Source organism: Pteropus alecto, unplaced genomic scaffold, assembly GCF_000325575.1.
Source record: "Pteropus alecto unplaced genomic scaffold, ASM32557v1 scaffold24, whole genome shotgun sequence".
Taxonomy (NCBI): Eukaryota; Metazoa; Chordata; class Mammalia; order Chiroptera; family Pteropodidae; genus Pteropus; species Pteropus alecto.
The window spans coordinates 44,406-57,437 of NW_006439192.1; the positions used below are offsets into that span (position 1 = coordinate 44,406).

The 13,032-nt window shown below is 37.7% G+C and overlaps 1 protein-coding gene across 1 annotated transcript in view; it reads right to left on the reverse strand.

Annotated features, from left to right (window-relative positions):
- Window positions 1–13,032, reverse strand: part of PSD3 (pleckstrin and Sec7 domain containing 3) — a 364,145-nt gene that overhangs the window by 20,724 nt on the left and 330,389 nt on the right. The window contains exon 15 of the mRNA XM_015592799.2: window positions 1,826–1,969. Within this exon, the coding sequence (XP_015448285.1) occupies window positions 1,826–1,969 (144 nt within the window). The remainder of the gene's footprint in view (window positions 1–1,825; window positions 1,970–13,032) is intronic.

A 13,032-nucleotide genomic window follows, 5' to 3' on the forward strand; every position in this document is an offset into this window, starting at 1 on the left:
GAGGTGCCTCAAAAAATTAAAAGTAGATCTACCATATGACGCAGCAATTCCTTTCTGGGTATTTATCCGAAGAAATAGAAAACACAATTTGAAAAGATAAATGCACCCCTGTATTCACTGCAGCATTATTTACAATAGCCAAGATATGGAAGCAATGTAGGTGTTCATTGATAGATGAATGGATAAAGAAGATGCGGTACATATATACAATGGAATATTACTCGGCCATAAAAAAGAATGAAATCTTGCCATTTGTGACAACATGGACGGACATAAAGGGTATTATGCTAAGTGAAATAAGTCGGACAAAGACAAATACTGTATGATTTCACTTATCTGTAGAATCTAGAAAGCAAAATGAACAGAAACCACCTCATAGCTACAAGAATTGATAGTTGCCAAATGGGAGGAGGGGGTCAGGGAAATAGGCAGACAAGGTGAAAGAGATTAAGAAGTACAAATCGCCAGTTATATAGTCACAGGGATAAAAGTACACATAGGGAATATAGTCAATATTGTAATAATTATGTATGGTGCCAGATGAATACTAAATAAACTTATTGAGTTGATCACTGTAAAGTCTACAAATATCCAATCTGAAACTAACATAATATTGTACATCAACTATAATTGAAAAGTAAATTACAAACCAAAAAGATTGGGACTTTATTCAGAAGGTAAATTGTGGGGGGAGATATAGGGGAAAATCAAGGATAGCTGATGAACAGAGAAATGCCACAATCTGGGTTGAACCTTAGAAAACTAACTGTCAGAGGTATATAGGATGAACCGAAGAGAGACAAGAGGCAACCATCGAGTTCAGGTGAGAGACAAAAAACCCAGGACTTAAGCAGAGGACATATAAAAGCAATGGTAGGGAAGTGACAGGTGTAAGATGCTGCAGAACAAAGTGCCCGGACCTGGCGAAGGATGTGCCGATGATTCTAAGTTTCGAGCCTGAGGAGGAAACAGGATGATAAGACGGAAATGAAGGGATGATGAGAAATAAAATAGACTAGAGCTACAATGAAAAAGAAGAGCTAAAGATGGAGTCAGCACACCCTACAGGACAAAAATTATGAAAAAAAAAAGGCACTTTAATTGTCATAAAGTGGCAGCTACAGCGGGAGAATCAGAGGATCCTGCATAACCCTAACACTGTTTAATTTGAGAGAAAATTTAGCCAAAAGTAACATTTTCTATACATATTGTTTTCTATTTGCTTTTAAATTTTAAACCATTCCAGAGTTAATGGATCCTCCACATCCTTTTTAATAACCACACTTGCTATTGTACATGAATGTGCCCCAACTTATCAAATCTCCTTCTGAAGGGCACTAAGTGGTAAGAGGAAAGGTGCTCTGGTGTTTGCCAACAGCAAGAAAATGCAGGAAAAAGCTGATGCTTCATGGTACCCTGGATCTCATTTTTCTCCATTGTATTTTTTTTTTTTTTGACTCAGACTCTGCTGGAAGAGATGCAGAAACATAAAAAGCAGCTGCCCACCCTGGCATGTCCACCTATTGTTGTTGTTTTCTTTCTCACAGTAGGCTATTCCAACCAGGCAGGCTATTTCGTTTTTAAGCACATAAACTGCTATCTGTTCTTTGATGTTTGTTTGATGCTTAAATAGAATTATAAACAAAGGGGCCGCCATGACCCAGACCATGCACAGAGCTCCCAAGTTAGAGCAGGGGATCAAGGCACACTTCCCACACTTACAGTAAAAAAAAAAAAAAAAGAGAAAAAAAGAAAAAATTCCCTGATGGAAAAATCCTAACAATAACTCAGGTACTGGCTTTTATTACACTTAGGCTCAACATACCTCAAACTCCAGATAGTGCTCTTTCAGTTTGTACTCATCTATCTCCTTGGCTTTAACTTTCTTGTCTGGGGGATAGGAGCGATGCTCAGCCAGCTCGGTGGTAATCTGCTTCAGCTTGCTTTCATGAGATTTCAGCTGTTCCTCCTGCAGGAAATATTAAGCCATTTAGTGTCTGGAAATAAATCAATAAAAAAATCATAGAGTACTTTAAAAACCCTTTATAACAAATGACTTTAATTCATCAAAAACAGTCCAATGTGCCTCTGTTGCCACATCTGACCAGCTTTCTCAGGCCCATGTCCGAGGCCAGCCTCCCTAACCAGGCCCCGTTACAAAATCAAATGCTTTCAGAGCACTTTATCAGGTGTAACTGTCCCGAGGCTGAGAGCAAGCCTCCTAAGATACGCCAACAGGCAAGGCACCCACAAGACAGTTAAGCACCTATCCTGAGTGCCACACAATTTGGCTTTTCTACTTCATGGCCACTCAGCAACTTTGCTAGTTTCCCCTGTCCGTCACAATGGAAAAAATCATAAAATAACTGAAAAGTCTATCTGCATTATTTTTCCTTTTTTAGACAAGTAATGCCACTAAGAAATGATTCTCTGAAAGCTATCAGATGATATTCTGAAAAAAATGCAGCAAGCTATGCATTATTCTGCCAAAGTAATAGAGGTTCTGACTTCCTTCAACTTTACTGACCCAAAGTAGTTATTTGATTAAAATGTACCTACAGAGAAATTACTGCCTGAACAGTGTTATTATAGGAACCATGCAGCAATGCAGCATGGTTGATCCTGTGTCAAAGAATTTCCATTCTAGGGGCGCCATTGATATCACCTTAGCAATAAGCTACCTAATGAGAGACGTTAATGAAACACTCTGGCAGCATTTTAAAAATGAAACAAAGAGATTGGAATTCTCTCGCATTCCTAAAATTGTATGACTGCTTTGCTTACTATTCCACTTTCACATGTAATTATCTAAATTCTTACTGAGTGTAAATTTCATATGTACAATAAGAAATAAATGGATGAAAGCAAATGAAGAGGAACTGATTCGACAAGGTGGTAAATACATTTTGTATAATACCAACATAATTTCAAAATATAAACATTGTATTGTAGTGTGAGAAGAATAGTTAGAAAGACTACCAGAAGTGCATAATTATAAACTCTAAGTAAGATTATATAACATCACTGTAAACTAAAGAAAAAAGATATTCAGAAATTATGAGTCACATATAATATCTTAGGGATTTGTGATAATATATATCTTAAAAGCCAAACAAAGGGAAAAAATCCTAGTCTAAAGCCATCAAAATAGAAGAGAACAATGAAACATTTTTAAAAAGCAGAGTGAAAAAGTGAACAATAAAGGTGGCAGGAATAATAAGTGGCGTGAATCAAAGATGAAAAGACTCACTTTTAAATACCAACTCAGTAAAACAAAACACCTAAAGAAGTTCCAAAAAAGTATAGAGGGGAAAAATAAATGAAACTTGTTTAGAGATTTTAGAAAGAGGGTCTACATCTCCAAGCCTGTCATTTCTATACTGATAATACTGAATGAAAATGAGAAATGTTTCAGGTAGCTTTTATTTACAACTTCTCATTCATCTTTCTATTGCTTTCTCCAAGGAGACTATAGACTAAGTTATGGACTGGATGTTTGCGTTCCTCCAAAATTCACGTGTTAAAACCCAGTATGGCTACATTTTATTTATTTTTTATTATTATTTATGCCTATAGCACCTGGTACTAACCAGGCCTGACCCTGCTTAGCTTCTGAGATCAGACATCAGACTTGTTCAGGGTGGCATGGCCGTAGACCATGGACTATAACTCTACTGGGGCGTGAATCCAGGACCTTCTGCGTGTAAAGCAGACGTGCTAACCGCTACACTATGGAACGACATCCTAGTATGGCTATCTATATTTTAGACATGGCTTCTAAGGTTGAATGAAGTCATAAGGGCATGGCCTTATCCGACAGGATTAGAGTCCTTGTTAAGAAGAGACAAGAGAGCACACACTCTCTTTCTCGGGGCAAACACAGGAGAAAGGCCAAGTGAGGACACAAAAGGGGCCATCTGCAATCCAAGGGGACAGCCTTCACCAGACCCCAACCCTGCTGGCACTTTGATCTGGAATTTTCAGTCTCCAGAACTGTGACAAAAAATTTTTTGTCATTTAAGCCATCCAATCTGTAATATTTTGTTATGGTAGCCAGAGCTGACTAAGAAGAATACAGTAATAGCTTTTTTCTTTCAAAGTAATTTTCTTTCATATATTTACTACAACATGCAAATTATTTAATAGAATTTTTGACAGAAGTTATTTGGTTAACAGACCACTTTGAAAAATAAAAACATGACAGGTATTTTTTGTTCAATGTTTCAGACATACGAAATGTCATACTGAATGATATGTAAAAAAATTCTAACACCCAGTTTAAGAAATAAAATATTATAAAAATAAGTTGAAACTCCTTGTATTTATCCACTCATTCCTTTTCTGTGCTATTCCTATACAAATGTACATATCTATACAAATAGCATGCTGTATAGGTTTTTATACTTAATAAGCTTCCTTTTGTAACTTTTTTTCACTTGACATATTTTTAACATTTATTCACATGTATGCTCTAAATCCTTCCTTTTAATCACCATAGTATTCCATTGTAGGACACACGACTTCACTGAAGGATATTTAGGTTGTTTTCAGGTTTCTTTGGACTATTATAAAATGGTACTTCACTGAACATGTTGCCTAATGAATAAGAGCAAGAATTTTCCTACAGTATAATCACCAAGAGGTGGAATTTCCGGGTTTTAAAACATCCGCATCTTTAAGATGACCCTAAACTGTGTTCCAAAGTGTTTCCACCAGTTTAGTTTACTTTTCCACAGTAGGCTTCAAAATTCCCATTGTTCTATGTCCTTGCCAAAATTTGATATCACACTTGCAATTTTTTGTTAATTTCATGGGTATGAAACCATTAACCATTGTAACTTGAATTTACATTTTCTTGATTACAGTAGGATGAACATTTTTGCATATGTTTACTGAGTTTCTTCTGTGAACTGGCTGCTGAAACATTGGACCTATTTTTCTATTTGGTCCAGATTTGTAAAATATAGTGATTTATAGTGTATTTTAAGAAAATGAATTCTTTTCTTTTTTTTGGTTAATGAAATGATTAGAATCCAAATACTAACTTTTTTTTTTTCAAATAAGATTTTAGATAATTTGGTAAAAGAATTTACAAAATTCTCTTTAGTTTTGGACTTTGCCTTTGTAAACATTCTTTTAGATGTTTGCTTCTTACAAAAGCTTTAGATCTAGGCTTCTCAATTTTGAATATTCAAATGTCTCTTTCTTGTTGAGTAAATCCCAATTTCTACTTATTTTAATGAGGAATCTATGCCAGGACTATAATATGCACAGCATACTGTATTTGTCACTTTCCTACCAAAACCAGGATTTACTAGGGTTTGTTCACTGTTTATAAACCTGACTATGGTTTATAAACCTGACTATTTCTGTAACAGCATAAAAGGTTAGTCATTTATGCTGTTACATTTTTATGAAGAAACTAGTCAAAAAACGTTGCAATTCAATGTGCAGTGCTTTACTCCTACTTCACTGCTCTCACGGAGCAAGAATCAAGGAAGTAACCTCAAAAGCACTTTAAAGTCACATTTCTTAATCTGTCCATTTTGACCAATGAAATAAAAATACCATGTAGCTCTTATGGGCATAGATATGAAGACCAGGCAAATTATTCCAATGCTAGAATCCAACGAGAAAGAAGATACACAGACTTTCCTGACAAAAACCAAGAGGAAACATGAAGGAGAAAGGCAGCCGCCATGGAGACATGTTGCATTCTCAGACTCAGAACAATTAAATTTGTAACAGACATGATGGAGAAAGACAAAGGAGGAACCCTGTTGTTTTTCTCCCTTCTGTCTTTGCTCTTCCAATTCACTGGGAGAACAAACATACTGTTCTTATGAGACGATACTAAGAAAAAGGATTTCAGAGAAGGCAGAGAAATACATCTGACAAAATGTAAAGAAAGGGAACAGAGATAGAAAATGGCAAGAACTTACTGAAATTGTTTAAGTGCTGAAGGAAACTGGACTCTGGATGGTAAACACACAACAGAATATACAGATGTCAAATTATAACGTATGCCTGAAAATTATATAATTATATTAACCAATGTTACCCCAATAAACTTAATTTAAAAAAAAGTGATAATTTAAGGAGTGGTGTTAAAATAATAGATGCAGGAAAAATTACTGTGGTTATATGTCAACAGGTGTAACTGGTAAAACCTTTGATAATATATATGATGAAATTTTATCTCAAAGGCAAGTTTCAGATGATATCTCCTAAGATTTAATTTTTTCCTACTTATATAATACTGAGGAAAATTTCATATTTTGTTTTAAAAAACTGAATTCTAATTTCATCTCTATGAAGAAAGTACTTCTAACTGATGAGGCAATGGGGCCAGGCAAGAGGCTGTTCAAGACCTTGAAGTGAGTCAGTACGAGGCAGAGACAGAAGCCTTCATTCCGACGCACGGCCAATGGTCCAGGCACTAGCAAGTCCCAGAAATCAGCTCTATCCTTTCATACAGAACATGAGACTTACATGTTACTTCTCATGGAGAAAAGGATGAAAGAAAAGCCGCAGAAAATAAAAGTAAATGACAATACAGAAATGCACATTGTAAGAGCGAAAGGAGGAATAGCGAGGGCTAGAGAGATGGCAGAGAGCTGGGGAAGAGAACACAGTCCTGTGTCGGAGGCAGGATGGTCAGCCCGGGGATGTTCTCCCTCCCCTCTGGGTTTCTGCTCCAGAATTTTACCTTAGTCCCTTACTCAGCCCTCTCCCCATTTTGATTCCAAGCATGAGGCTCCCACACGGGAAACTAGCCAAAGCAAGGAGACAGGATAAATGGCTCCCTCCCTTCCAGGTGGCAAGAGAAGCAAGTCACTACCAGGAGGCAGGATGGATAGTCTTGGGACACCCCACCCCTCACCCTAGGATAAGGCTCCAGAGTCTTTCCTTTGTTCTTTGTTCAGCTTTGGTTTATCATAATATCATTATAATATCACCTGCATTGCAAGTAAGACTCTGGGCACCACTTCACTAAAAGAAAACAAAAGCCTGTAGTTCACACAATAAACTGCACACTTCTTTTCTTAGTGTGTACTTTCACTTTAATAAAGCTTGGGCTTTCCCCGCACTGTGCTGGGTGCTGGCAGGTGGAAAACCCACGGTTCCTGCCCACGAACTCTTTTCTTTTTTTTTTTCCTATCGTGAAATACAATGAACTCCAAGGAATTCTAAGGTGAAAAAGAACCTGGCCATCGCCCCTTCTAGTTTCTTCCTCTTAGAGGCAATGGAGATCCAGAGATTTCAAGTACTTGCCCAAGGTCACAGAGGTAAAGATAGTGGGGCAGCAGCCCCTTCCTCCCAACTCCTAGTCATAAACTTGCCTTGGAACAAACTTAAATCGAAAAGGCTGTTGAAAACACAAGCTTCAAAACATTCTGTTTCTTGGTGTATCAGCACTAATGACCTCAGCTTTCAAAACTTCATAAACTCCATTGGTCCTAAGGTCCCTTCTCTCCCATAGCTCTCAAACATGCAGGTTGTACTCATGTCCTTGCTGCAAATTCCACTCAAAACCAGTGTGACTCCAGATCTTACAATCTCCTCCTCCTCTGCAGTACCATACACTTAAATGTCTACGCCACACGCTGACTACAAAGTATACTCTGATTTATGTGTGAATTTTATCTCCTTTACTGATTACAAACTCTTTGAAGGCAGAGAAAGGTTATTTTTCTCAAATCCTCAAAGCCTCCTCTCAGATCTCCAATGTCTAATACGTTGGAGAAGACAGTATGTAGTACAGTTTTCGGCTTATAGATATTCCCCGCCTAACATTAACTTATACCTTAAGCTCTCATTAGCTGAGGCAAGACCGTCATCTTAGCTATTTTTATAATGCTCATATGTCTAATATAGTACCTGATGTATAGATCCCTCAGTAAACAGTCACTGGATAAATGAAGTATTAAAAAAAGGGGAAGATAAAGAGGGGAGGGCTTACACAGCTTCCTTCGTACTGTTTTAAAGTAGATGATTCAGAAGGTAATAACTTTTCTAGAAATCTGGTAGGCAATTTCTAAGTCAATTTGCTAAGCATTTTGGGCCTTATCAAACTCGAGCTGTACGGAATTTAGAATAGAGAACATCTGCCTTTGAGTCTGAGGGGGATTACTGCCAAAAGTACCATTGGAAAGATTTTGTTTCATCATTTCATGTATGAAACAGTTTTAAAGGCCTTAAATTAAACACTTTAGTGAGCTTTAGCATAGTAACTTTGATATGATTTGTTTTATTGAGTACTTCATCATCTAAGGTCATGACAGAGAGTTTGGACTGTTATCTTGTTGGCAAAGTGAGCCAGTTAAGGTTAAGTGACATGATGCGAATCATATTTTAGCCAGAACTGTGAAGGATGGATTGGAGAGAACCAATATTAGAGGAAGAGAGATCGCAAACGGTTATAGGAATAGTTGGCCAGAGCTTTTTGAAATAGGGTGTGTGTCCTAGTCAAGATGATCCCTTGGCAATAATTTTAAAACTAACATTAAGATAAAATTCACATACCATACAGTTCAACCATTTAAAGTATATGAATCAATTTTTTTTTTAAAGTATATTCACAAGGTTGTGGAACTATCACCTCAATTTAATTTTATGCATTTTAGTTCCTCTAAAAGAGACTCTTTGGAATAGAATCACACAATGTTTATTTATGACTGGCTTCTTTCACTTAGCATAATGTTTTCAAGGTTCATTCACATTGTAGAGGATGTATCAATACTTCAGTCTTTTTTATGGTTAAATAATATGCCATTACATGGATATATCACATTTTATTCATCCATTTATCTGCTGATGGCAATTCGCATCTTTGGCTACGATGAATAATGCTTTGCGCATTCGTGTAAAAGTTTTTGTGTGGGTGTATGTTTTCATTCTCTTGATAGCTAAATGGGAGTGGAATTGCTGGGTCACATATTAAATTTTACGATGTTTAATCATTTGATGAACCACCAAACTATTTTCCAAAGTAGCTATGCCATTTTATCTTCCCACCAGCAATGTATCAGAGATCTGAGATCTGATTTCTCCATATCCTCACCAATGCATTATTTTCCTTTTTAAATAAAAATTAAAAAAATTATAGCCATCCTAATGAGTGAGAAGTGGCATCTCATGGTTTTGTTTTGGATTTCCCTAATGACTAATGATGCTTGGCACTGTTTCATGTTGTTTTGATAGTTGGACATGTAGTATATTTAAAAAATATACATATATTGGAGGATTCCAATGTTTAGTATTGATAAGGTGAATGATCAAAAAAGTTAAGAGACCAGAGGTCTAGGTAAAAGATGACAAAAGTCTGAATTAAGAGATGTGAGTAGGATAGAAAAGATATTTAAGAAGTAGAAGTGACAGGTTTGTGATGAAATGTATGAAACTGAGTGCATGAGAAGGGTGTGGTTCTGGCCAGCCAGGGACACAACCACAAGATTGACTGCCTCCTCTGAAATCCCACTGAACGCCTGCCTGTTGGAGGTCCTCAAGAGGACATGACCCCCTTAAGCCGGACCAGGCAACTGGAGGCTCCTCACCTCTTCCGCTGCCCTTGGAATGTATGTTCCACTGGCCTAACCCAAGCTAGAAGCTGCCCCAAGGACACAGCCTTGAGAGAGTAAGGTGCCGTTGAGACCACCTGGACATTACATGTGACTGAACCCACTTAAGGCCTCTATATAAACCATTAAGATCCCGGTGGGGATCTCTAGTCACCTTGCGGAACCCGAGACAAGCCTCATAAGTTCATTCTCTTGCTTATTAAACCTGCCGCCTCCCAATCTGGAGTGGCTGCCTCTTTCTTCAGTCTGTGTTCAGGGGCCACTTTGTGAACCAACGCTGCCCCACTCATCTGGTCCTGAGCACTACAGCTCCGTGGTCAAAGCACAGGATAAAACGAGGGGTGAGAAGCAAGCACAGGCCTTTCCTTTGCCTCAGGTCAGTGTTCATCACTAGTCCCGGCCCTCAATAGTTAGCAGGTAGGAATCACTCGCTGATTTGAACTTTTATAGGAGAATGGCTGGAATTCAAAGAAGAAAATATGACTAAGAATCAAGAAATGGTTACTTCATGAGGTACAGGTCCCCAGAGAAGTAGTGAGAGGGAAGTAGGGATTGCTACAGTGCAGTGTCTCTAACAATGACCTGTGCTGCCTGTGGGCTGGACACCTGGTGGGTCTTAGACACACAAACACTCCCAGGCCTCTGGTGACCTGATTAATCTTGGCAGGCTGGGAAATGGGAATTGTAAATGAGCCCCTAGGAAATTCCTGTGTACAATAAAGTTTGAAAATGACTACTCCGAGGAAAGAAAGAGAGGTCCTGAACGGATCCCAGAGAGGGCCAATCATGAGATCTGAAGTTTGGAGTGCTATATCGGAAGGAGAAACAGAACTTAAATTTTCACACTAGGCTTCTACCCACAACAGAAGAAAAAATGTGCTCTGGCAACACTGCCGTGAAAAACAAGTGAAGAAGATGACCCCCTCCTACACAGCAGAGTTGTTCGAAACGATGTTGCACTGACAATAATCAATTTTAATAATGAAGGCGAATGTTTTGGATAGAAGACAAGAATAAATTAAAGAAAAGCTTGCAAACGACAAGGTGATGAAAAGTGTCTTTAAAAGCACCAGTCTTTTAATTGAATGTTTAGAGTTTTCCTAACACTGTTTAATTTTTTCCAGCAGGGCACTCACAATGTTATACATGTATTTTGTAAATTGAAATTATCCAAGTGATTCTGGCATTTAGGGGAGTCATAGCCAGGCTGTGGGTGTATGGAGAAAAGGAAAAATGGCTAAAGCGGGGGTTCTCAAGAGCATGTGGGTGGACTTTGACCTCACAAGACACTTGGCCATGTCTGAGGACATTGTTGGTTGCCACAACTGTGGGGATAATACTGGCCTCTAGTGAGTAGAGGCTGAAGATATTACTAAACATCCTACAAGTTATAGGACAGATAGTTCTTCACAACAAAGAACTATCTAAGCCAAGATGTCAGTGGAGCCAAGGTTGGGAATGCCTGGGCTCAGGTTGAGGACCAGACTTCAAGGTACTGGAGAGCTCATGGGCTCACTCAGACACATTCCAGGATCACTATGACTCCAGCAAAGACATCCTACAAGAGTGTTTATTTGAAGTGAAGGGTACCCCCAAACACCTGCATAAGGCTGGGCAAACTAACTCTTCTCTCCCTCTTTCTAATCTGTGTTCCACCACATACTTGGTTTTATATATTTGTTTCTAAACTGTCCTTTTACTCTCAAAGGTAAAACATCTTTTTCTTTTTAATAAATAAACATGATGACCTGGGCAAACAAAACAAAACAGAAAAACAGAGCTATTGATAGGAAGAAACTTCAAAGAACCTTAAACATTCTAGAGTGTTTTTAGTGAAAAATGAGTGATCTCATTTTTCAGATGTAAAACTGAGGCCGACAAAGGTTTATTTGTAGGGAAGGACTCTATCTTATTCTTTTATAGAGAAATTAAATACTTAATAGGGCTTGGTCTTTTTGTCTTATGTGACACAAGAGGACATTTCTTTTCGGTTACTGTGTTCTGATTTAAAATCCCGAATCCATCATTTTGGTCATATTTCACATGCATTATTTTTCTTTTTGCATTTCTGTGGCCTTGTATTCAAAATGAGGAAATACATCAAAGAGTTTATGCATTCTATTTTTAGTTCCAGTTTAAGACATTTGTTTAAATAAGAGATTCATGATAAAATACACAAATAGATGAACACATTCATTTTCATGTACAAGTGACTTACTAATACATAGCTTATACATAAATAGGACAGTAGCACATTTTTCAAAGTAGAAAGTAAATAGAAATACAGATTCTATAGTGAGGAAAGAACAAGGAAAAACTCTTCTGTTGCTCTATGCTTATTAACCTTCCTCCTTACCTTCAGCTTACCTTTTTCTCTTTCTCTTTTACAGGAGTGATTGTGAGAAAGACCAATCTATTGAAAAATAACAACTGGAAAATCCCTAGTGAAATTAATGAACAAACCCCAAATTCTGAAGGTTTTTTATTGCCTCTAGTTGTTCAATTGTTTTTTCTCTCCTTGCCTTATGTAATATGGTTTCTGTTTATGCTAAGTACCCACAATGAAAGTGGGGAACCGCATTTGCTTTAAGAGTTCATATTTTAGTTGGGTAGATGGAGAAGTCTACCCACATACTTTCTGGTCATCAATAGAGGTAAAGCCTTCCTTTTTTTCTTAGAATATTTGTTGTCCTTTAAAATTATACTCTGTGATGCCCTGTAAAGTGAGCTGGCTTGGTCCTTTCTATTCTTAACTTTTCTCCGTAGTCTATGAACTGCATAATAATAGTAACGGCTTACATGGTAAGCACCTGATTCATGTTAGTGATTATGAATTTACAAAAACAAAAGACTCCCTCTTGCAACCATGTCTCCTTTATTCTTCCTACTAGGTCTGCTTTTTTTTTTTTTTTAATTTAAATAAACTTATGGCAAGACTTATACAGACTCCTTCCTCTACGTCCTTATGACCTTCCATTTCCTCTTCAAAGACGACCAACGTAGCTTCTCTTCCCATCACTCTTGAAACTGCTGTCACCAAGGGACCCAATGACTTTTCTGCTACTTCACAGGAGATAGTTTCTGTACTAACTTTACCTAACCTTTCTCCCCTCTTCTTGGTACAATATTCACCCTGTTTTTTTTCTTAACTAACTTAAAAAAAAAATGTTGTCAAGTGTGTTTTGGTCTGCTTCTGAGCACAGGGAACTGTAACATTTGGAGGTAGAAAGAGGAAAAGGTCCCAGAGAAGGACCCAGGAAAGAACCAACAGGAGGAAAATCAGGAGACAGTGAAGTCCCAAAGGTCAGTTCAGACACTGTAGTCCCGAGCTGCGCAAGCCTGTATGACAACCCTTCTTCCTCTACTTCAATAAGCCACTAGGACTATTCATTCTACACCCTCGAAATCTCTCAAATACTTCCACTTCTATCCATCTCTTCTACAATTAACT